Source organism: Setaria viridis, chromosome 5, assembly GCF_005286985.2.
Source record: "Setaria viridis chromosome 5, Setaria_viridis_v4.0, whole genome shotgun sequence".
Classification (NCBI taxonomy): domain Eukaryota; kingdom Viridiplantae; phylum Streptophyta; class Magnoliopsida; order Poales; family Poaceae; genus Setaria; species Setaria viridis.
Genome location: NC_048267.2, coordinates 24,751,495 through 24,777,872, shown reverse-complemented (window position 1 = coordinate 24,777,872; position 26,378 = coordinate 24,751,495). Strand labels below are relative to the sequence as shown.

The window sequence follows — 26,378 nt, the reverse complement described above, 5'->3', positions numbered from 1 at the left end:
AAGGCCTCGGGATAAAGCTGAGCTCACAATGCAAGTTTCTTAGCCTTAAATTCCGTTCACACCACCCAACACCAAAAATCTATTCCAAAACCCAACCGTTATGCTGCCCAACCCAAACCTCATATATCAACCAAACGGAGCCGTTATAATGCCCAACCAAAATCCCAAATATCATCCAAATCCTAGCCGAAATGCTACGCAATCAAAACCCTAGATATCAACAAAACCTAGCCATTATGCTACCCGTCCAGAACCCTAGGAAATCCATTAGTAAATTTCTTAGAAATTCTTTTAAAAATCCATTCCCAATTCTCTTAGAAACTCAACAATTCTATCCATTAATTATTTAGAAACTTATTTCTAAATAATTAAGAAACCATTGATCTTTTATCTAGGGATTCTCCTTTAGAAATTCGATAATTCCCAAAATATCCATTATCCATTCTTTTTCCATTTCCATTAGTCATATATTGATTGCTAGAAATTGATTGTTAAATTACTTGTATGATTGCATACTTGTTGGAGCCGAGGACGTGACCAAGATCCGGCTGGAAGCCAAGGATCCCGAAGAAGTTCCGGTCGTCTAGAAGACGAGTAGACAAGTTAGCCAACTAGGCTCTGACAAGAAGCTAAGAATCCAGAAAGTGAGAAGCCAAGACCCTGGTCAACCTAGGAAACGCGCTAGGGATTTTCAATGAAGGCAAGTCTTAGCACCCACCCTTTTGTTCATATTTTTATCCTATGTTTACATAGATATTAAAATTTACCAAGATAATAATTTGACTTGCATCTCTTTAAAAACATATAGGAACCCACATCTGTTTTCTTTCTTACCTTGACTTGAAGCCATTTCTAGCCAGAAATCCCACTAATAACCCCGGTCACGACAAGATCGATGATCGAGTGTCATTTAGAAATAGAATTCCTTAGGAATATCACAAGCATTATGTTTTTATGGAAACCCCTAGAAGATGTGAGTTTAATAAAATGAACCAACTAAAAAGTTAGAAAACCCCTAAGGACAAGACATGGGAGTAAGGGGGCAGCCTCGTTGGAGGATTCTGTCCCAATGCTTACTTCGGTCATGTAAGAACCGGCTCGCGAGAAAGTCTTTCTAGTGAAACGGGCAACCATATTTGCCAAAAAAAGGTACAGCCTTCGGGAATGGCTATTAATGTGAGGCCTTGATTCACACCCCACCAGCTAAACCTAGTAAACTATCCCAAGGGGCCACGGTGGGCAATAGGTAGACTAGAGCAGGACCTTCAGCATGGGTCATAGGTTGAGGTCCAGAGGACCCTGGTGGCATTGTATGTCACATTATGATGCATCTGTTTCCCGGGATAGTGTCCAAATATGGATGTAGTATGGTCCCTATTTAGACTCTAGCCGTACCTGTGGATGGAGCTAGGGAATGTTGTCTAGAGATAGACGCTGGTGGGTACGGGTCTCGTAGGTTAGTACCGCTTGAAGCTGAGGTATGGGCTGATCGAACGTATGGGTAAAGTGTACACCTCTGTGCAGAGTCAAATCTATCTAGATAGCCGAGGCTCTCGGTCACGAGCCCACATAGTCAAAGCTCCTGTTGATTAGCAATCATAACTTGAGTATGGTAAGATGGGGTCGAGGCCCTAAAAGAGATTAATATGGATTAAGCGGAAGCCGGCAACCTCGATGGTCTCTGGTGCTCTTCAAAACTTAGGAACTGGCAGGGGAAGTAAGATTCGTCCTCCAGGGCCAACAACTTAAAAACAACATACTTTCTTCCTCTTCTTTTTCAAAATTCACCTCACCTTGCATAAAATAGGTTTGTTATTAAAACCAAACCTCATACCTTTCCTTGATCACCCCTGCATATAATATAATTTCAACGCTAGGATTTGTTGAGTACCATTCATAAGTATATAGGCTTGCTTTGATTTGTACAGGGTTAGGACTTACTATAAATTCATTCTACCTGTGGAATGGATAACCGCACCGCTCTCCGCTACGTAAAGGTGAAATCCATTTTCTATAATTTTATGTATCTTTTATTGTTATGATACTAATCTGTGATGAGATCTGTACCTACTGATCCAACGACTAATACACCCCACGATGTTGGCATCAGTCCCAACAATTGACGCATAGGACCAAGCTAGTAAAAATAATTCTATAGCTGTGGCTATAACGATACAGCTGCTACTTTCTAATTGGTCCAATTCGATAAACTATAGGCGTGGCCGCGTGGCAAGGTTTGACTACCGACCAAAACTCCCCAACTATACATGGATGGACGAGATTATTCTTTACTCACTTCTATCAGCGTTCATGAAGTTATATTAATAAGTGTAAGTCACTTTTTAAAATCATTGGGTCTACGTAAAAACCTTAGAATTTAGAAACACACACCCCTTCTCAGACCGTGTGTTCAGAGACGGATCTTCATTGTGGCAATAGTAGGCCATGACCTTCCTGGATTTATGCAATTATATAGAATGTTAAAATTTAGCTAATGGAGCTTCAAAATGGCCACCCCCAAACTTTCTTAACCATGTAAATTCTAGTGTTGGCCTCTCTAATTCTTGTCCCAAACTCTAACACTGCATGTGTTTGCATTTAAGTGAGGGTAAAAAAGGTATCACTCAAATGTTGTGGCAACATTTTTAATTTGTTCGAATTATTTCAAATAGTTTTACGAATATTAAAGCAAATTGCGTCCAACTTTATCCCGCCTTAGAAGTAGACGGTACTCAACTTTGAATCTCACCCGCTTGCACACGCCCTGATTCACTGGCCTATATTTACCGATCCACATGCTCTTAGAAAGAATTCACTGGCCTATGTGACCCCGCGGGACGGTGTGGCTAGATCTTAACGTCAGATTAGTAACCGTAAAGATCTCACTTAGGTGAATGTTAAAATGTTTGAAACAGAGCAAGCTATGTCAAGGGTGAAGGGTTTGCCGACCAAAAAGAAAGGATTTGACAAGGGTTTTTTCTGTCAGGCTGTGGATATACAGCTTAGATACCACAATCACTGATACCCCTGCCAATAGGCAATAGCAAATTAATTTTTTGCTTTATGATTTGCTAACGTTTTCATTCATTAAGAGAACCACCAAAAAAGAGACACCTTGTCCGTTTAATATTTTTCTTTAACAATTTGATGCGAACATTGAGTCGGCTCGTATAGCGTGTACAGTTCTAGGCTCAGATTTTAGTCCCAGACCAGCCGAGCACATGGCTGGATCCGAACTCTGCTAGTTGGGTTAAGGCCGCTGGACAGTCGTCATGTTCTTTTCCTAATTTTTTTCCCCGTTGGGAGATGATGTGCGGCAATTTGCTTTACTATTAGTACTAATAATAAAGAGAGTGAAAAAAAAACGTGTCATCGTCATCTAGCTAGCAGATGCTCACACATGAGACCCATTGCCGATGGACACCGCACGCCGCTAATTCCACAAATGGAAAAGCTGGATGAGAGTATGGCGCCTACCATTTAATTTGCCAAAACCTATCCCACGCGCGCGAACGCAAAAGCAAGCCTCCTCCAGCTTTTTCTCTTCGCCGCGATTTTAATTTGTCCATCAGCCATGCATGCATGCTGCCAAACTCGATCCGGCGGTTACAGTATATGTATCTGCCATACGCTTCGCAACTCAATTTGCTTCAAGCAGCTATAAGCTCGATCAGTACAGTAGTGTGCCGAGATGTGGAGCTCCGTCGTCTCGGTTGCGTTCCTGGCCGCCGCGCTCCTGTGCCTGGCGCTGCCGGCGCCGGCGGTGGCCGCGGCGAGGTCGACGACGCTCAGCGTCCTGTCGTTCGGAGCGGCGGCGGACGGGGTCACCGACGACGCCGAGGTACAAGTATTTTACCAAGTCCGGCAGCTTGTGTTTTGCGTGAAGTTGGGTTATGAAGTTTGCCTTCAATTCCTTGCTGCTCCATTCAGGCGCTTGTAGCAGCTTGGCAAGCGGCATGCCGGGTCCCGCGGGCCACCGTGCTGCTGCCGTCCGGGCACCGGTTCCTCGTCTCGCCGGTCACGCTCCAGGGCCCCTGCAGCGCACGGCTCACGCTCCAGGTGGACGGCACCGTGCTGGCGCCGCCGGACATGGACTCCTGGCCCAAGCCCAGGAGGCCTCTCCAGTGGCTCAACTTCAAGTGGCTCAACGGCTTCACCATCCAGGGAGCTGGCACGGTCGACGGCCAGAGCATCACTTCGCTGCAGAACTCATCACCAGCTAACGCTCCTCAGGTCATAGTTACACCATGAAAATTGAAAAAAAAAACATTACTTTCAGAGTTCAGACTTCAGACCATGCATGATGATCAGCACCAAGATGATGACTAATCGTGTGTATCTTCTATGTCTTGTGATGCAGAGATCTACTGGGCACTGGCATTCATCAGGAGCCAAGCCTACGGTATGATTATGAAAAAAACGAGCCAGCTGCATATAATTAAGCATTTTGCTAACAGCATGATCTGGATCGTAGGATCACACTCAAAATTTGTCCCTTTTTTCCTCCAGCTTGTAAGGTTTTACAGCAGCTTCAATGTCACCGTGCGCAACATCAGGATCAGCAACAGCCCACAGTGCCACCTCAAGTTCGACAGCTCCGGAAGCATCAAGGTGAAGAACGTCACCATCTCTTCCCCCGGGGACAGCCTCAACACCGACGGCATCCATCTTCAGAACACCAGAGACGTCGAGATCAGGAGCTCCAGCATCGGCTGCGGTAAATGCATGACCTGATCTTGCGAACTCCTAGCCCAGATATGGCCCAGAATGAAAGCCTGATCTGCGCAGCATTTTAATTTTGCAGGCGATGACTGCGTGTCGATACAGACCGGGTGCTCAAATGTTCACATGAAGAATGTCGTCTGCAATCCAGGCCACGGAATCAGGTGTGTGAGCAAGCAATAACCAGTGTCAGAGATAATGTTTGGAACTGCAGTACGAATTTCGTGGAAAGCAGTTCAGTTCGTGGAGAATTCAAGAAAACACATTCTGTTCTGAACATGGCCTAACGTTTGTTTTATCATCCCCATCTTTCTTGGAATGCTGTTGCTGTAGTGTGGGAGGACTCGGGAAGGACAACAGTCTGGCATGTGTCTCTGATGTAGTTGCAGAGAACATCAATGTGCAGAACGCTCTGTACGCCGTCAGGATCAAAACATGGCAGGTAAGGGTCGGCATCTACAAAATCGTAGAGGTCTCTTCATGCCACGCCATGGGTCACCAGCAAGCATGAGCAATGACATGGTCGCCTTGTCCTTCCTCAGGGGGGCGTGGGCTCGGTGCGGAACATCACCTTCTCCAACGTCAGGGTGGCGAACGTGGCCACGCCGATCGCCATCGACCAGTTCTACTGCGACCGGGGCGGCGCGCGGTGCGCCAACCGGACCGGCGCCGTGGCCATCGCCGGCGTGGCGTACCGGCGCGTCGTCGGGACCTACTCGTTCCAGCCGGCGCGCCTGGCGTGCAGCGACGCCCGGCCGTGCACCGGCGTCACCATGGTGGACGTGCGCCTGTCGCCGGCGGCGGGCGCGCCCGGCACCGTGGCGCCGCTGTGCTGGAACTCCTACGGCGAGGCGCGGGGGACGATGGAGCCGCTCGGCGTCGGGTGCTTGCAGAGGAGCAACGGATACGCGATGCCACTGACCCAGCCTTTTAACTACACATGCTGAGTCCTGTAACTTGGATGGTTTCTAATTGGGGGAAAAAAACGGAGAGGCATTATACTCTATGCTCTCTGCATATCAAAATGGAAGAACAAGGTTGCTTTGCCCAGTATGGTCTTCAACGACATACTAGCTTTTGAGCATCATGTGAAGTACCTTCAAATATGCATCCACTAATACTAACTTTATGATTCGCAAAAAAAAATGCTAACTTTATATCCCACAAGGTAGACTCTCCACCTAATTACATGTCAAAGAATAGGAAGTATGAAAAAGAAATGGAGTAATAACCAGACAGCTAAGTTCCAAATTATAGACCGTTTTGACTTTTCTAGATGTATAGATATTATTATGCATCTAGACATTTCTAGACATAAGATATATCTAAATGCATAACAACGAATCTAAAAAAGCCAAAACGACGTATAATTTAAGCCGGAGGGAGTACTATTTTTCACATGTACAAGTTACAATGTAATGTACCTACAAACGATTGGTGAGTGAAGAACAAAGGCTTTATCCATCGTAACTCATCAAATAACAAAGATTAGGATCGCCATGGCGAAATGTTAAAACACTATCCATACTAAACAGTAGAAGCCTAATTCTAACTCTATCATGAAACAGCTGCTGTACACTCCGATAAATGTTCCATAATTGTACAACACAGTACATGCTCGCTTTCCATCATCACAGAGACCCTACAAAGATTAGTGACACAAAATTGTACATCCCTACCAAGTACCGAGTGAACGGTAATCGGTAGATATCAGTTGTCCAGAGGCCAGTTCTTCCCATACTGCAGGTCTGGAAAGTAAGCGAGTCATCATCTTCACAAGTCAGGTGAGAAGTTAGAAGAGCAATCATCGCAGGCACAGAAGTGGAGAAAACTGTTCACGATTTCTCTTCCTTCACATCCAATGATCCAAGCTCTTTTAACAACTCCTGATACTTCTTTTTTGCCTCAGCAATTTCAGAGCGGAGCTTTTGTTCCTAAAATCATGAGAATGATATTTTACTCTTTCTGTAAATCAGTCCTCCGAAAGCCAAAGCTCCAGAGGGACAACATTTAAGGAGAAACATACGAGTTCATTAAAATTTCGTGTCAAGCTCTAGAGAGAACATTGAGGAGAAATAACAGTTAAAGTGGACCATGCTTTACAAAGTGCAATATTTTAGTTCGTTTAGCATGTTCTTTGGCGCTACTGAATACACAAGAATTTGCTATGTTGCTACAAACAGTAAGAGATACACATTTTAACAAAACAGTATGGAGAAGGTTCCTTTAGACGCTGATATGATTATGTGAAAAGAGAACTCCACAACCTCAAATGCAGGGTGAGTAAAACTCCCGGCACAAAGCAAAAAAAAAAAACTACTAGTGATACTTTCTTTGCACCACTTCAACTGTCCAACATCACGCAAGGCGAAAAATCCATATTCTTAAGTTGGCAAGAGATGCAAACAAATCCACAATTGGCCAAACTATCATACTTGGGGCCGTGATGGCCACTATGTAATTTCAACTGATTGGAGCAGTTATGTCCCCAACATTGCGTTTTGTGAAGGCAACAGAAAGTTAGATGCATTAGTTTACTTGCAGAAGAGATATACCTTCATTACAAGTTGTTTCTCTGATTCCTCGTATTGTAAGCATCTGAAAAAGAAAAGAAATAAAGGAAGTTGTAACACCAAAACTTCCATCCAGTATTTGCAGTTCTACTAGTTTTTACTAAAACATTTTTTCCTGAAAACCAAGCATTCACACAAATAACAAGTATTTGAAATTGAATAATGCAAACAGAAGTAAAATTGGACAAATGGACACTACCAAGGACAAAGCTAGCACGCATTGCATGATACACAGTTACGCCGATAATTAAAGAGTTATTTTTAGCAGGTAACCAGCTAACAATACCTTAAAGCCCTAAACTAGGCCAAGATAATTATTATTTTGAAGGAGCCTTATCTATTCCTACTTAAGTGGGATTTCCATTTGTTCACGAACTACGCTCACATTACCAAGAGAAGCCCAGCACAACAGCACTTCGGACATAAATGAGCAGTTGAACCCTCTTATCAGCAAAAGCACTAATATTCATCATAAGCTGCATTAGCAAGAGTTGACTTGCACAGAGGAAAAGGCTTGCTTTTAATTGTTCTCAGTAGTTAGTTCCTCAGAAAATAGCATTACAACTGGTAGAAGGAAAGTATCTATGAGAAATGTCCAAGTTGTGTTAATACTTACTCTTTACGTAGCTTGTCATTCTCCAGGGTCAAAGTCCTGTATTCATTAAACCGTTTCCGTTGAGAAACATCCTGATGTTGTCAAACAAGAACAACAAATTAGTCATATATGAAGCCCTCAAGTATGTATATTAGATATTGTCATCTATCATTGAAATAACTTGCTTCTATATTGTTTGGAGATGCTGACATACACATGTCTACAGCTTGAGTGCAAGAAAACAAATTGATTTGGCTTTCCCCTTTTTTGTGGTGTGGGTGGTGGACATGGGTTTGTAGATGCCCAGTTAACTCTTGCTCACTAGTAAACAGAACGAATTTAGGCTGCGCATATCAGCTACTCCCTCTGTTCTTTTTTTGTTTATCGCTTTAGACTAGTGCACAGGAATGACAAACCGCACAGTCCTTTTCGAAAGCTGTAAGCTTATTTGTCACCCCAGCTACCCATGGTGACCACCGAAGGAATGAAGTCTTGGTAATCATAACAAACACTAAATATGCTAAGGACATGTTGTTATGTCTCTCCTCAGATTCATATAGTGACAAAAAAAAACACTCTAGATAAGGTAAAACAATTAAAAAAAGAATGGAGGGATTATTAGTCTTCATCTGCCTCTGTCGTATAAATACTTACAACTCCATTCGTATGATCTAGCCCATCCTGATCAGCACTATCCGTCATGGCGGAATCAAACTTCCTCTTCAATCCCATCTCTGCTAAGAGTCAATACATTAATAAACACAGTGGCATTTTACAAAATGAACCTAAAGATTGTATTACTCACTGCTCTTAGAATGAGACTCAAGACTATTGATCTTTTCCCTTGCTGCAGAGGCTGATAATCTAGGTATACCACAGCTGCTTGTTGGAATATCAGCCGCAAGCAACCGAGGTGGAGCACTTATTGGGGAACTGCGAGCATTCATATGGTTGGCACGATGGAGTGCACGGGTTGCTTTAGGTAAACTTTTGTTGTCATAACCAAGACGATGGCAATGAAGGCCCCTGCATGAATAATTAGTTCAGGCATGAATTAGTGAATGACATTAAGACATCCCTCAAAATAAGAGCATGAGAATGACAAAAAGGAAAAATAACAGATCAATAATTAAGAGTCTCATAGTAACTATATTTGTCACACAATTTAAAAAAAAAAATACAAGGAGAGGTTTAGTATTATTCAGCTTTTTCACAAGTTTTAGAGTCAAGTTTCATATTAAAACAAGTAATGAAATCTAGTGTCTCAGCAGATACATTGATTTGGGCATATAACACCAAACTCTTAGCATCTCCTCTAGCAATTCTACATTGACTATTTACAAAACATGCTTTTGGATTCATAACTGAAAATGTGAATTTTCTGCCAACAATAGCATAAAAGTTGAAGACAATAGTAAATCAAAATTTCATGAAGAGATTCTAGCACAAGTAGTTCTATTGTGAAGCATGCAAAACTCCGTACATCCAGCTTATGATTGATTTTTTTTCATAACCAGCTGCATTAAAATCTGAAGCATGAGTTTATGATTGAAAATTGGCATAATCAGCAGTGTCAAAGGATGGCAGCAATGTCAGGTCTGGCACTGGCTTTGTTCTATGCAGTATTATAAGGGTGTCGCTATCCTTCAGGAGCCTGAAAACATCATCTCCTTCAGTCATCGATCTGAGCCCTTGATTTGCAATCTGGCAGCACAAGTGCATCTTCTTCCTCCCACTCCTCTGTCCCACGCCTACTGCACCGCACTCCAGAGGTCCTGCCACCAGAACAGTGGCTGCTGCCCTCCACTGCCCGTTCCTCCACCCGGCACTGGCCCACTGGCCATCCAATACCAGCCCACGGCCAGTGGAGGCCCTGCCACCTCATTGCTCCACCCCTGCTCCTGCCTCCACCACCGGGCCTTCCCTACTGCATGCAGCTCCCCTATAAGGCTGTAGGGCCCAATTCCCTCGACAGAAACCCAGAAACCTAACCACGCCAAGTTCACACTTGTTCACACAGATTGACTGCAAACCTTCACCATTTTCAGGCGTCCATAGTATAGGATGTGGAATTATAAACTATTCGATCAGATTACTAACCGTAGAGAAAAAAAAAGGTACTTTGTCGGGGGTTTTCTGGAGTTCATAGTATGTGGAGTAAGGTACTTTGTCGGGGGTTTTCTGGAGTTCATAGTATGTGGAGTTCGGTAGTGGGGATAGAAGAGCTGGAGCTGTAAGATCTAGCTAAGAACACGAAGAGGGTTACCCAGGTTCAGGCCTCTTTGCACATAAATAAAAGCCCTAATCCTGCTTGTGTGTTGTGTGTTGCACAAAGAGTCATCCTATGGGCCAGCCCAAGGTTACCCTTATATACCACTCAGGGAGAGCCCTAGGACCCACCATACAAATACATCGCATATCCTCTTCTACATGCCTTCTTCCATACTATTTACAATATGCCATTCTAATCCTGTGTCCCCTACTGACCGTTGCCCCAAGTCCCTGCTCCTCCTAACCACTTTGTACTTGAAGCTTGCACATCCCTGGCCGCACAGGACGGGGGCAGCACTGTTCCACTGTTCGCGCAAGATGGGATGAAGCCTCCATGCCTTACCTGACCGAAGGCAGATGTAGGATGCCTCGTGCCCCACCACCACCACCACCACCCACCTGCTAGCGGCGGATGGCGCGGGCTGGTCATGCTCACAAAGGGACATGTGGTTGCTTGCATGTTTCAAGTGTGCACAGCACTTTTCCTTGTGTTATGGGTACAGCCATGTGTGTGGGAAGATGGGTGCATAGAAGATTGGGAATGTGACAAAGTTGACATAAAAAAAAATCGACCTGCAGGGGGTAAGACCATGGCATTCAAGCTCAATACGCCACGCACTGACATCATCCCAAGCTTGCCGTCCATGTTGAGCACTGAGTTGGCCACGGGCACAAAGCTAATCAGCTCAAGCTTAACGAGAGGAGTTCGTGACCGTGTACTGCATCAGCACCAGCACCTCACAAGCCATGTCCAGAAACGTATTCACGGCCTCCCAGAAGCAGCCGGCGTTGACCATGACGGTCCAGGAGACCGCGTCCGGCTCGGGCATTTCGGCGAATGCAGCGCGGGCGTCAACGAGGCGGCCGGACCTCTGCCGTACATCGACAAAAGCGGGTCCTAGGTAAACATGTTCCGCCGGCCATGGCGCTCACTACATGCGGCGGCACCTACGGCGGGGACCCCACGAAGGCGTCGTTCGCCACTTCGCCTCCGACCTTAGCGCCACGCAAGTCAAGAACAAGATGCCTGCGCCGATCCAGATAGCGACGGCCATGGAACATGAGGTCCCAGAACAGCATCAGCCTGAGATACACCCACCCAAGCAGAGTATCTACTCCCACGACCTCTCTAGCAACGGCCTTGTCCATGGCCGTCGAAGGCCCCTCCGTGCCGCCGCACTCCTGCTCGCTCTTGCAGCACTAGCCGACATCCGCATCACCCCCTGCGCCCCACGGTGTTCGCCGTGCCGGATGAGATGATGAGGAGCAGGGGCTCGGAGGCCGACATGTTGGAGAAGATGTCCGGTACGTGGAGCTTGGCTCCATTGAGGGCAGCAATGTCTTCCCTAGAGCAATTGTGCAAGAGTGGGGAAGAAGAGAGAGAAAGAGGACACTTACCTGCCTACTTACAAATGGGGCCTACTTGTCAGTCGGTCCACATCAGCGTCTTGGTCCAACTCAGCGCACCAATGTGGCAAAACCACTATAGAAAACCACCTTAGGGTGTTATTTAAATGGTTTTACAAAGATGAGAGGGTTAAACATCCGGTTTTATAGTTGAGGTGATGTAGTCGATACTCCATACATTAGGGGGTTATGTAGACTTTTTCCGGGATTTTTTTTAACCCCAGCCTGAAATTCGCTCACACAGGGAGTCAAACCCAGGACCTGAGGAGTGCTACTAAAGCCACCTAACCAACTCAGCTAGAGGCCCGTTGGCTGACAAAGTTGACATCAACATTGCAAATGTTTAAAAAACAAATCAACTAAAAGCTTTACCAGTATTCATAGGTCATTTCTTTCAAGCGAATCTCAAGCCTTTGATAAAGGACAGACTTCTCAAAATCCTGCTTATCATGGGTAGGTTTAATGAAGTTGGCCTCCAGAATGCCTGAAAAGGCCGACAAAACAAAATACACATCATTTTTCATCCGAGATCTTGCTTTGGATAACTCAGTGGAATATTTCTTACCAACAACTCCTCGCCCTTTCCCGTACGAGTTGTTTGCAACTTTCCAGAAGGGCTGCAAAAAGAACAATCAGACATTGACTTATCCACTAAGCAGAAGCAACATAAAATTTACCAAGTATATGTCATTCTGGAAAATGGTATATCAGACATTACCTAAATTAGGTTATCAAGTTAATCACATCCTAAGGAAATTTCTTATAGAATTTGATAGCATACCTAACCTGATGGGGAAACACAAAGTACAAGTGGATACAATGAAGAAGAAATGTTCTATCTGTGCTACTCTCTGCTATATAACATGCTACTTCTCAAAATAACTATTTGGAAGAACCATTCTACTCTCTTACAAGATTAAAATAACATTTTACACACACGCTAAGGCTTCAAAACTAAGCAAGATTTGACTAACACACAAATGTTTCTGCTTCAATCTTCAAATGAATATGACACGGTTCATGACAAACATATAAAGCAAGCAACAGGAAAGGAAAGGGAATTGAAACATCATGCGTATCATACAAAGTAGAGAGCTCTCACCGATATTAAACGATTTTTGTGATATACATTAAATCCTTGTACATCAATGTCTGGAGCACCTTTAACAAATCCAATGGTCGTGATTACAGAAGACTGCAAAACTCAAAACATGAGGCTAATCAGAGATTTTCCATGGAACTAAAATTATAGTAAAAATAAAATGTAAGCTACACTTGCACACAAGACCAAAGGATTCAGAGCATATTCATTGGAAGTATAAATCAAGGAACCGCTAAAGTGCTGCTTGATCCATCAACTAGGACAGATTCAGTTCCACTTTCTAGGATATAGCCTCACCCAGAGAATATATTAAAATCCTTTTTTCCTAAAAACTAAAATGAGTTAGAGAAAACTAGCAATCACAGAGGGGGGCAGTTGTGACAGCACCTGAAAATCCATTTGGCAGTTCTTGAATACATAATGGTCATGGATGCGAAGTTACAAAAATAAACACTAAGCCTGACTTGACTATACTTCACCCAAAAAAAAGTACCTTGGACTCCATCAGTGAGATTGAAGACAAAGAACTAGATAAGCAACATTTCTATCAGATGAAACATTGTTTTATATAGATTTTCCCCTTTATCTTGTTTAACAAAGAATTTCATGTGGAGGTCACACTTTCTACAAGTGGCCACCAACATGAGGAATTTATAAAAAGTAAATGCACAACCTATTGGTACTAGTAAGCCACATGCTATAAAGTAGTTCATGATTCTTACAATACCAACCGGTCATAAAGCACAGATGAAAATCAGAAAATTATAGGTCATTCTAAACGGTTGACTACCCAGAGATTTCAATTTCATCAGATGAAAAGCTTCGAAAATAGCTAGACATAATAAAAGGGTTTATTCCGTCGATCAAAATGGTAAGAAATGCACAACATGATTTGCTATCGCGATTTAAATGTACCTCTGTAAGTCCAGCAATTTGCGGTTTATACAACACGCACTCACGATACATCAAATCGTTAACTATATTATGTGGCTCCACATCACATCCACGAAGGATAATTCTGAAATTATCAGGTACATGAAGATACAGGATAGATGCATACGCCTGTTTGAATCCAAAAGAAACAATAATGTGAGCATGAGAAAGAAATAAACAGTATCAAACCAGTAAATGGGAATCAGTACTTAACTCTAAGAGAATAGCGAAGCCGAGATGAAACATAGTTCTGTTTGGCGATCTTCTCTGCTTTATTTGTTTTCAACTTCTTGTGTGCCCCAGTAATGAGGATATCCTAAGATAGTAGGTATAGACCAACTGTTCAATGATAAATGTACAGGGAATGGTTGATCTGGTCATACACCCCAAAAACGAAATGCAAGGGAAGACCAATAAAAGAATAAAACAAAACATGTTGCTTGCAGGATTAACAAACACTTTCATTAGGTAGCATGTAGTGAGAGTTGTGCTGCCACAATAATTTCTTAAGCATGCATCTCCTCAGTCACCATTTCATGTCTAAAAGTAATTTTCCCATTGGCAGCACCCTTCGCTTGTATTTCTGTTGTGCTACTCAATAGCTGTCTTACTGTATATCTTTGTGAAACTAAAAAGTCAACTGTATTGTGTCCTTCAATTTGTAAGTGTATAAGTGGATCCAAAACATGTATTAAAGATGTGCTATCAAGGCTGTAGTTAGACAAACATGTATGATCTTTATTTTAAAAATTATAGATGTGTCCCATGTAGGTATGACTGAGATAATAAAGCGCATATCACTCTTCACACAGAAATAAAAGTAAAACAAGGAAAAAAAGCCTGGTGTATCTATTCCTTGTATACTAAAGAAAGGAGATAACGGCATCGTCACCTAGAGAGAAGTCAACATTGATAACAATAGAAGAGAAGACCTCTACTCCGATAGCTAACATCAAAACAGATCAACAGGATTTCTACATTTTTGTCCAATTGCATCAGCAAACCGATGAGCAGCCCATCAAGGGTGGGGACCACCAAATCAGGCACCAATGAAGGAGAAGCACCATCATTTTTGCTAAGTTTGATTGTGGTTGGTTTTCTAATTCAAGTCAGTTTTACTTTCCTTCCAAAATAATGTATTCTTTGAGCAAATGAAAGTCAATTGCAACATTACTAACCTTTTCATCAGAGTTGAAATCAAGCTCCATATCCCCATCATCGTTGAACCAGAGGTTGAATACAATTATCTTTGTTCCATGCTCTCCCATGTCATCAAACTGTGTCAAACGTGAATCTTAGTTATACTAGGTAAACTGGCCCTAACCAATAGATATCCAACAAAGTATAGGTAATACATACTCTACGAGGGAATCATCCCTTAAAGAATTTATGTGAACTAGGAAAACAACTTGGCGAAATTAGAAAGAAAGAACCTACAAATACATCCATTAAACTTTTGCCAAGAGTGCATACTGCCGTAATTGTCGCAAACTTAAATTCAGATATAGTTTCAGATTTTCAATTAGCAAGTATATGTACTATTAAGCATTATGTGACTAGCCTTAACATATTCCTAGAATGCTAAAAAAGATCATGTAAAACTTAAAGAATTAACAAAATCATTTGGGCATCATCACATTTTTAAACCATCTCCTTCCTTAGGGCTACTAGTTAATTTGTCACAGCTCCCAATTCTCCATAACTTTTATCAAGCTCATCCCTTTTTACAAGATTATCAGAATCATTCAACAGTTTGCTAAATATCTCAAAGATAAAGACATTCATTTCATACTTGTTTAAGCAACTCAGCTTCACTAGCAAAAGGGGACCATTTAAGAAGGATTCCCAGGTTAGAAGAGAAGAGCTTCTGATCATGACGCAACATCTGAATATATGAAGCGGTTGTTAGATCGTACTGATAGTCCACCTGCAAGACAGCAAGGCAAACGCAAGGTCACGAGGTGGTAGATGAAACTAGAAAAATAGCTCAGCTTGACAGAACTTGCAATCAAACGAAAAGGAATGTGCCCAACTCACCGTTGGCACCAACACATCGTCGCAACCTGTTTCCATCAAAAATGTATAAGAAAGAAGGCCGATACTTCTAGTCGGCGTCCTACAGAAACAGAAGCATTTAACTCAGTAGATGCATGAGCTAGGTCCCCAACTTGCTTGGGACTGAAAGGCTATGTTGTTGTTGTTGTTGTTGTTGTTGTAGATGCATGAGCTAGGTGGAGAGACATATTAGTAGAGCAAGAGAGGAATCTAAATAGGTGTCATCCAATTTTAAATGACATAAAGGGCTTGTTTGGCACAGCTCCAACTTTGATTTTAGTGCAAGATTTGGAGTTTATAGAACAAAATAAAGCAGTTTAAACATGTGTTTAACCTAAAATTATATCAAATTGCTCAAACAACACCTTTGATGTGCCCAGAGCTCCAGCTCCAAAAAAAAAAAATCAGCTACAGGTGACCAGCTCCAAAATTCTTGGAACTGAAGCTGTGCCAAACAGGCCCAAAAGACCAACACATAAAGTAGTGGGATCAGTGGAACTTAGCATGGGTAGTTGTCTGACCAGCAGCATGCAGTGAATAATGTATTAAACACATCGTTATCATACCAGCTTTTAGTGATACTTATTTCCAAGTACACGAAAACTGAAAAAAAAAGATACATGCCATCATTTCCTTCTATAAATCATAGTTACAATTACAACAGCAACATATCTACTCAAAATGGGAGGAGAGGAAGGAAATATTGCAACTGCTATTGATCAACATTTCTCCTTAGAACTTAATAGTATGTCCCCTTGAAAGATAAAATGTTAGTCAAGTTTCACGAGTCCCTTATGTTACCAAAGATAAAGGTAGCACCATGAATGCTTCTTTCTAATGTAATGTATTAATGTCAAAAGGAAACCTCCAGGATGAATGCAAAGGAAAAATACCAGTTATTTTGGTTTTGTGTAAAAACAATCACATCTGCTCCAAGCCTCATCGTACTAGTCTTGAAACCATTTCCATCTGATACAAGAAGCAATTTAAATTCAATGGTTGGGGATTCAAGACGTGTTTCACAAGGAAAGAGAAGAAATGACACCAAGACATACATTGCCCAATGAAAGCATCAGACTGCTTATCCGAAAATCCAAAGCTCATGCAACGTCTCAGTGCCTCAGGATCCATCCCCCCTCCATCATCTTATCAATGAAAAACACCACAAGGTTACAATTGAGATAACATGTATACAAATAAAGAGATTAACTTATAGATATGGCAACCTTGAACCAACAATGAGGGATTCCCATCCCGTGGGTTTGTAAATTTATTAATACGGACATATGTCGCCCCATTGTTCACCTGAGAGAAAAGATGCCACAAATAACAATACTTAGCACTCATGTTATATCTTAGTTTCTCCCTGTATATGTGAAAAGAGATCCTTAATGATTACCTCATCGATTGCATTGTCAAGAAGCTCAGCAATGGCTGCAGGAAAATGGGGGAGAACATTATTGAATGGATCATGTACTGATAGTGCCATATAATGCAAAGCAAAATAAGTAGAATATTAAAGCATGCAGGAGGTGTTGAAAGACAATGCTATATGTCCAAAAAAGAATGATACAGTTGAAAATGCACTGAGAACTCTACACTTTTGCATAAAATTGTAGAAACCATAATGTGCCAGATAGTAAAAAATGCTATTTTTTTTCATAGGCGTACAATGGTTTAGATCTTTACACCTATATCTCAAGTATGATCATTGTGAGAACAAGTGGGATTGGCTGCCTTTTTTATGGCAAAGATAAATTCCCATTTTAGTCATCTACAACTATCAAAGCACATCTAATATCCTCTTTTTTGTATTACTGAGGTGAGTACTTCATTTAGAAGCGAGAGTTTAATTTTCTTGAGTGAAGATACAATAATCCAAACTAAGTTCCCAGCAATAGATAGATGCTGTCAACACAAAAAAAAAAAGAGAGAATAGATCCATGATAATAAGCATATATATATCGGGATTTTCTTAAAAAAAGAGACAGTCAGACAGATAGCAGAACAGGGGTACAATTATGTTAGTTTACTTATTCGTGCTCATGAAGCCAGTAGCATTCCTAAATTCCAGTAACAAGACACCATGAGGGGGGATCGCCTCATACCTCCGAAAGCCCACTTGTGGGAAGTCGCATTCGAGTGCAGGAACTTGGGGTTTATCCGGAGCCGGTTTCGCCCACCTGCACGCAAATCGCAAATCTCTCACCTGCAGCCTGCCCCCACCAAAAAAAATCCAAAGGAATGCGAAGAGACGGCAGAAATCGGGGGGCGAGATTTCCCCGGCCAGTAGCCTACCAGGGGCGTTCGCGTCGGGGTTGCGGCACGCGACGACGTAATCGCCGGACTTCCAGAACTGGCGGCAGAGGCGCGGCGGCGGGAGCGCCCTGGGCGGCGGCGAGGCGGTGGCCACGGGCACGGGCACGGGGTCCTCGGTCTTCACGGGCACGAGCGCGCCGTAGCCCGGGGGGTGGAGCGGCAGCGGGAGCAGCAGCGGCTTCACATCGGCGTCGGCGGGCAGGTGCGGCTTGACGTCGGGCGGGGAGGACGGGGCGCAGCGGGCGAGGGCGGTGGTGCCGGGCGCGGGCCCCTCGTCGTCGTCGCTGGAGAGCTCGATCACCTCGGCGCCGGAGCTCATCGCCGTCGCCGGCGCCGGGAGGGATCGACGCTTGCCAAAGCACGCGCCCCCCTTCTTCTCTGGGGGCTGGGCAGGGAGGAGGGAGCTCGATTTGGGTTTTCGCTGGGGAGCTCGTGGCCTGCGCTGAAAGCGCTGCGCCTGCGGGTTTATTTCCTTCCCTGTGGGGGCGCACACGCTTCTTCGCGCTAGACTGAAAAGAGGCCATTTCCGGCCATGGCGAAATCGAAATGGCGATGCAACTGCTTCTGGAATCTGGATCGTACGGGCTCCGAGGAAGATGAGGATCCACTTGTCTGAGACTTTGCGTGCGGCCACGGGATCTCGCCCAAATTTGTTCGAGGGAACAGAATTCAGAGCAACTGTGCCAAAACGTAAATTCTCCGTCTATAGATACAATTATTATACCACTATATATTAAATTATGCAGATATTTATACATGTCACTTTGGACTTCTTATAGAATCATGGCTTCACAGTTATCGTGCTATATATCTTTTTTTATTTATTTAGTCACACTTACAATAATTTATACGTGTGTCTTATGTTTTGGACAGATGGCAAGCATGCATCTAAGAGGTTACCACGTAATGAGGATGTCCTAGAAAAATGAGAAAAAGGTACAAAAGAAATACTAGTACTAATAAATGCACGTGTAGGACTGCCAAATCGTAAGCATGCAAAAGAACAATATGATGGTAAGCATGCAAAAGAACAATATTGATATATGGCGTGCCATATGTCACGTGTAAGTATAAATAAATAAATAAATAAATAAATATAGATTTGACTAGCATGTGGTAGGTATGTAAAAATTATTTACATATGCAAGCTTGTATAGATTTGAATCACCATGTAAAAAAACATATGACACTATAAATATTGGACTGACTGACGCATGTTAAGTATGTCAAGACTATATAAAATGGATTGTTCAGGGCAAAATTTAAGAGCAAACCGCAACCCAGTCATAATTTTTCATGTACAAATCAACGTAGAGATGGTTAAAGTTATAGAAAGGAGAGTTACCATATAAGAAAAAATAGCATAAGATTCATTTATGATAAATTAGGGTCTCATGAAAGATTGTAATGTATCATTTTATCATCACGTGCTACTCTTGAGAGACAAAAGATACAATGTTTTTACATATTTTAGATGAACGTTCAATTTAATCTTGTTAGATAGAAAAGACCTATCATCAATCATCATAACTCATAGTCATGTACACTAATATTTTTTTTCAAATTAGATTTCTGGTGTGTTAATAATTTTATAGTTTGTTGGCAAGAAAGGAAGAAGAACAAAGCATTAATTTTAAGGCAACGAAGCAAACTCCAACGGTCCTACCTACTTCTAGACATTAAAGTTGTATGAAGTGCATTGAATTATAAGTGGACACCACCCACTACAATAACCATCATAAGTCATTATGGTCAAAGCACACCAACTTTATGAATAGGCACCATCCACCATTTTTTTCTGGGATCTATCTTGAGAATTGATTTTCTATCTATCACCATCTACAATCATTGGATCTAAATCTAATGGTCCATATCATCCTCAACCTTCCTTTTATCTCTTTCCTTCTTCCTCCTTCCGTCTTTCTCTTGACGCCCCGATGTCGCTCCACCCGCACCCGCGACACCGCTTGTTGTGAAGTCCCTGCCGCCACCGCTTCTCGCCTGGCTCCGGCAGCCCTCGACACCTTTGCCGCCGCCCTCCTCCACCGCCCAACGCTAACCCGTTTGATCCAGAAGCTGCCGCCGCCTCCACCGCCCACCGGGGATCCTCCATCGAACGACTCGCGCGGCGCTTCGCCACCTCCGCTCCACCGCCGGCAGGCAAGCCTCCCCGGATCTCCTTCTAGACCTGAAGGCCACAGGTAACCCCCACCCCAAATCCCTAAGTCCAAATCCCAATCCCCAATTCAATTTCCAGTATCTATACTATAAAGATCCTACATAATTGAAAACGTTTCCCACCCAAAACAATTTTCTCGTATCCCTCATAGAGGCCCCACATGGCAGGTCGAGGGGCGTTGGAAAGTGTTGGAAAGGGGTAAAAACCACAAGTTAGAAAATGATTGTCGTTTTGCCTCTACTTTTTTCACCATGAAAATTTTCTACCCGCCCCCGTACCCACGTCCAACTCCGCCCGCGATGAACGCGCCTCTCCGCTAATCAAGCATCGCTTCCTTCCTTCTCAGCACCCTATCCTTTTTTTACCACACCGCCCCTTGTGCCTCGACCCATGAGTCCACCGCCCTCCCAATCCATGCATTCGGAGTTTGGCCGGGCCTCGGCAATGGCAGTCTTGCTGATGGCGCTTGACGCTCCTTCCCTGCAAAGCCACCGGTGGCCTTCGGTGTGCCTTTCATTTTGCGATGGAGACGGTGATAGAGGAAGATGGCAAGGTCGAGCCTGACCGTCGATCGCCGGCCACCGTCATTGACCTGTCACCACTAGCAAGGTCAAGCCGGCCATGGCAGCCTCTGCCTGCAGGCAAGCAGCCCGGAGGGCCACAACAGCGACGGCGGCCTACCCAACGGAACAAGACATGGCGCACGCAGTAATAGAGCGACGGGGGTAGAATCCTAAAGACGCAGAGCCACCGGGCAAGGACGGACACCCGACTTTTTTATTTATAGCCCTTTTTTGAAAGATTCTCACAAATAGGCCCCTGGCGGAAACATTTCAAAATCTAGACCCTTAACTTGGCGCCATCCACCAAGCTTACACGTCTCGGCGCTAGAGGGTTTGGTGCCAAGGTCGTTGCGCCGTCGGTGATGTGGGTGCTGATATGGCGGGGGGGCTTGGTGCTGTAGATCTTGGCGCCGAGCTGTTACCACATAGCTCTCCTGGCATTTCGAATGAAACATGTATAATTATTCCGAGGAGCATGCAACAAACCACACTATGGTTCAGCTGGTTAAAACGTGTGCATCTTATCCCAAAGGTCTAGGCTTGAACCCCAGCATTGAATCTTTTTTGCTACATTTTATTCTTTTTTTTCTCCCTCCCTCCGTGAGCGTGACAACGAAGGGTCGACTGAAAAATACTGGAGCTCGATCCAAAAGAGGAACAAAGTTATAAAATTACAGGATGTCACAAAGTATAGGCGAGGAAATCAACATGATATACTTATAAAAAAACTTATTCATCCATTATAGAATTTTGTTTATTATATCAAAATGTAGCACGTGTGTGTCGCACGTGCACGGTTACTAGTAAGTTTAGGTGACTGAGAGGTAGCTAAAAATCAAGCATTTGAGAATGAGTAAATCTGTTTTTTCTTTACCTTTGTGTACTTTGATTCATGATTAAACTACAAGTGGCAAGCATACTTTGATTCATGATTAAACTACAAGTGGCAAGCATGCACAAATACTTTTGGCATATTAAGACTCTATTCCTCTTGTATTACAAATAAGTAAATGAACCTTGCAGTGCTAAAAGAAAATAAATCACCATCAATCATGCTATACATCACACACCCAAAACATACCATCATTATTCCTTTCATCTTTACTGAGAGAACATGCTTTTTCACTATATTTTTTATTGCGGTATTGCAAAGTGATTCTTTTACAAGGCATAATCATAAGATGCTAAGGGCAAAATATATAGTAGGTAAATTTTAATTTTTTTTGCCACTTATTATAGGGTGACCACACTTCAAATGTCAACCTCCTTTCTGATCTTATACTTTTGCATGAGAGAAAGAGAGAGAGAGAGAGAGAGAGAGAGAGAGTTTTCTATGTGCAAGAATTTTAATAGTGTGAATGAAAGCATGCAATTGGAGATAAAAGACATCAATAGGACTACTTTGGCCCTCAGCTAGTCTACGACTCCAACTCACCACTTCCATGGCCAAGCACCAATGGCTACTACTCGCCGATGAACTCATCCTTATTTCCACTCACCTCTCTTCTCTGCAAGGTTGCATAGCATGAAACTACATCTTCGGCATGACCTTGTGACAATACAAATGAAAGCAAAATCAAACCTCCACCATAATGCAAAAATGAGACTCACTTGAAGCAACATCAATGGGACCTCATATTCGCATGTGGGTGGACGACATCAACAAATACGGTGGTGCAAGTGAGTGCATTGAGAGCGGTGAAAAAACATGTCTATGGGATAGTTTCTAGATGGACGAGCACGCCAATGGTAGTGAGCAAGCATAGCAACAGAAGTGCGTCCAAGAGAAATCACACAGTAGAGTGGAACCATTCTCAATCCAAAGCTCCCTTCTCTGCTTTTTTTCTTTTCTTTTGAGATGCTTCATTCAAGATTCAATTGGAAAGAGGAATTTAGGAGCATATGTCAAAAGAATGAGATGAGAGAGCAAGGGAATCTGTATATAGGGGAAAGTTATGGCAATGAAGGGCAACACGGATCTTAGTGGAGATAGGTGGTAGAGGAGGGAGAAATAGGACCGAAGAATATAGGATCAAATGTGAGGTAAGTTAATTTTTCCAATAAAGGGTGATGGGCACATCATCAAAAAAGTTGTAGCCATCAGATTGTATTTTAGCGGGCACGGTTGAAACCCTAATTCCTCTGCGCATCTACCTTGAGTCTCACATCACCCTCATCTTCCTTCCTCGTCACCACTGCCTCCATCTCTCCACATAATGTTGTTTCCTCTCACCTCTTCCTCCCTCGTAGCACCATCTCTCCACACCCTCCTTGCAATTGTCCTCCTCCTCCTTGTTCCTTGTGTGCTGCAAGCACCTCCTCATGTCAAGGTTGTTCTACCACCCTCCTGGCATCATCTAAATATGGTATGCCATCCTACATATACTCTCTATATTTGCATCATCCGCATCTATCTTTTGTCACTATAGGTATGCTTTTGATAGTTTCTTGTTCTAATGAAGGGTATATCATAGGCACTATGATAATAGTGCCACAGTATAGAGTAGCAATGAATTTAGGCCTTAGGTTTGACCATGATATAGCAATGGAAGCCTTGGGGTATCTACATTACTCTCATCCATGTGGTATCCTCTCCTCCTATTGTCGTTCTTTACTCACATCTCGTTTCCCATGCTAGCTTATCTCTCTATTCTCCTGAATGGCTGGAGCAAAGATGGAGATGATCATAGCATCACACTCCAACAAAGGTGTGGATGAATTCGATCATGAGATCTAATCAGGAAGGTTTGAAGGAAAAACTTAGCATGTGTGCTCTTCTCTTCGATTGGAATATTTTATAATGATTTAGTTTGATCTGTCACATGAAAATTAGGAGCAAAGGCAATGGATTTGGAAGGAGGATAACATTAGGACAAAAAAGGGTCAAGTTAAGGGAATGTGATGAAATTTGAAAGAAGAACCAACATAAATTATTTCATGATGTTTCATATATGTTTCTTTACCTATGATTGTTGAGTACAAAGAATGGTGGAGAAACAAGGTGGATGGTTGTAGTAAATGGGGGGAATCAAAGAAAGAGGAAGAAAATTCTAAAGATTCAAGTTTAACAAAAGGTTAAGACTTGTCCTGATAATAAGAATATAATATTTTACTTTTAAGTTTATTGGAAAGATAAATTGATGAGGGTAAGAAAATTTGTATAAATACATAACATTTTATTCGAAATGATTTTATGATATGCTCGGGTCAATTTTAATACGTAATAATTGTTTTCTAGTCACAAACTCACAACTACTTATCATTTTGGACGGCACCATAATATTCAAGACTCAAGAGGCTACTTGGACCACATTTTAATATGTGATCATATTTTTAAAACCTAATAAAAACTTATAGTTTTTATATCCCCGCATATATACGAAATTTGTTAATAGCCAAACCCTGAGTACATGGATATCAAAACTTGACAAGATATCATAACCAATGGAGTATTTCTAATGTATACATTACAATATTGAAATCTTATTGAGAATTGTAGCCTTATACACCATGGTATCCTTGCTTGTAATTATCAGTTTTGGTGATATTATTTCAAAATTGGTCTATAGTTTACCTTTTATGCGTGTTACCGATTTTGCTAGGTCATTACCCCTCAAAATACTTTATTTATGGTCTACACCTTTGATGCTAGTGTTGACGTTGGGTACCCTTACCCGTTCCCCAAATCCACACCCGATGGAATAGGTTGGGGATGGGTGGAAAATTCTTTACCTGTTTGTAGGATGGTAGGTTATGGATATACCCGTCAGATAACAGGTATGGGGAGGGTATCCTGATCTCTTTCTGTTGCTCTATTCCCTTCAATTCAAGTCTATTTATCACTTCTAGCAAAATCCTACTTCTTGGGCGGCTGGGCGAGCTCTTGCCGTCTCCGTCACCTCTTACGTGCTCCCATAATCTCCATCGCGTCGCCCTACATGCACGCTCTGTGCAAGCATGCAAGACCTCACAACAACGCAGCTAAGATGGATCTCCAGATGTGATTCTACGGCAAGGAGCCCCATATTTCAGGGATGGGAGGAGGATGAGAAGCAATCGCTAACAAAAGGGCAACACAGGAAGCAACGGTGAGCAACCAGCCAACCACCGATGAGCTCACAGAGCAGCCATGGATTTCGATTAGGTACTGTACTGTACTGTCAGACGTAAGGTTTCTTCGAGTTTTTTTTGGCCATGGATGTCCGTTCCTACCTGTTTTCCAGTTCGATTGTGCCAGATGGTGACCGCTCTTCTAATTCCTCTTTGCGCTATGTATATTTGTCTATTAATTGATCTTAATCCCGATTTTTTCCAGCTAATTTGGCATTGCGTGCAGAACACAGAAGTGCTAAGATGTGTTCCTGCACATATTTTAATTTACCCAATTACCGATCAGTTATCCATGAGTATGGGTAAATGGGTATGGATAAATTTGGGGAGGGTAAAAAATAGGCAATTGAATTTTGGATATGGGTGCGGGTAAGTGCAGGCGTCCCCATACCCTCCCCAGCAGCAACGATACTTGACACTTACCTCTATCCGCAAATATGTGATGTTTTGTCTTGGGTGCAATCGAATAGTCCAATTTATAGTCATAGTTATCTCTATTAAGATTGAATATTTGAAATTGACACAAAAACTTATCCAGAAAACTGTTCATAATGTCACATTCTTTTGTGTACTATTAAGTATTTATATTGATGCATTTTAAATTGTTGAAAGTGTTGTTTTGGGATATTGATTTCATGTCTAAAACATCACCTATATATTTTTGGGATAATATTTTCTTTCCTTTGCTCCCGGATTTTGCGTGGTTTTGTTTGAGCTTGTGCACTTTTTCTTAAAATGGATTGCCATTTTATTTTTCCCTTTGTTTTGATCTATGGTACGGCAACATGGCTTAGAGGATGGACCTTAATTACCAATTCAAGTGAGCAAGGATCATCAAGGAATATATATTTATCTCCTTCAAATTTGAATTCAATATATTATTTCTAAGATGTCTTGTATGATAGATGCTTTGCATAGTGTGTCCGTCATTGTTAGCTGTTAAGGTTATTGAAACTAATTAACTTCAACACGAACATAATTTTTTATCTAAAATTTGAGTGAGCTTGAATATAACAAACGATAGCATATTGAGTTTTTATATTTAACGTGGCCCTTGTAGTCATGGAAAATGATTCATGTTGTTTGATATTATCTGTCTTTAGGCAAATGTCAACAATAGTCTTGCTTATATGTTGTTTGATGGAATGTATAGATTTAAGATATAGGTGCAATGATTTTAAGGTGTTCACCTAATTGATCCAAAGGTGATAAGTTGTACATATTGTTGTCCTCCAGAGTCGATAAACATGCAATTATACAATACACCAATAGACTTAATAGGATTGCGCTCATGCACAAATTCTTTTCACATTAGTGCTATGTTGCGCATGGACATGTATGGGACCATGCTTGCTCAGGCCTCTGTCATTATGTTTGGCATCAAATGGCTCCACTACAATTATATCTTCTATTTTTTCTTATTTTTAGACAAATTAATTTACAAGTACACAAATATATTTGCATTTTATATGCTACTGTTTGCTTATGGTGAACCTCATGTATGTTGCTGTTCAATAGATTAAATGTGACGGATGTACTTATGGAATTT

The 26,378-nt window shown here is 42.3% G+C and overlaps 2 protein-coding genes across 2 annotated transcripts; one reads left to right on the top strand and one right to left on the bottom strand.

Moving 5' to 3' along the window:
* Window positions 1-3,183: 3,183 nt before the first annotated feature.
* On the top strand, window positions 3,184-5,818 carry LOC117856801 (polygalacturonase At1g48100). The gene is made up of 7 exons (XM_034739198.2): window positions 3,184-3,841; window positions 3,931-4,233; window positions 4,361-4,402; window positions 4,510-4,717; window positions 4,805-4,886; window positions 5,056-5,164; window positions 5,265-5,818. The coding sequence occupies exons 1-7, from the start codon at window positions 3,692-3,694 to the stop codon at window positions 5,667-5,669; spliced, it is 1,299 nt and encodes a 432-aa protein (XP_034595089.1). The 5' UTR covers window positions 3,184-3,691; the 3' UTR covers window positions 5,670-5,818.
* A 342-nt stretch (window positions 5,819-6,160) lies between these two features.
* Window positions 6,161-18,615, bottom strand: LOC117856800 (protein MICRORCHIDIA 6). Its single transcript, XM_034739197.2, has 19 exons — window positions 17,957-18,615; window positions 17,767-17,841; window positions 17,058-17,092; window positions 16,885-16,963; window positions 16,714-16,803; window positions 16,552-16,627; window positions 15,641-15,719; window positions 15,396-15,530; window positions 14,782-14,880; window positions 13,818-13,919; window positions 13,586-13,732; window positions 12,671-12,763; window positions 12,134-12,185; window positions 11,941-12,052; window positions 8,696-8,916; window positions 8,545-8,624; window positions 7,912-7,982; window positions 7,278-7,320; window positions 6,161-6,656 (listed from the first exon to the last, which is right to left on the bottom strand). The coding sequence occupies exons 1-19, from the start codon at window positions 18,294-18,296 to the stop codon at window positions 6,558-6,560; spliced, it is 2,028 nt and encodes a 675-aa protein (XP_034595088.1). The 5' UTR covers window positions 18,297-18,615; the 3' UTR covers window positions 6,161-6,557.
* Between the last annotated feature and the right edge of the window lie 7,763 nt (window positions 18,616-26,378).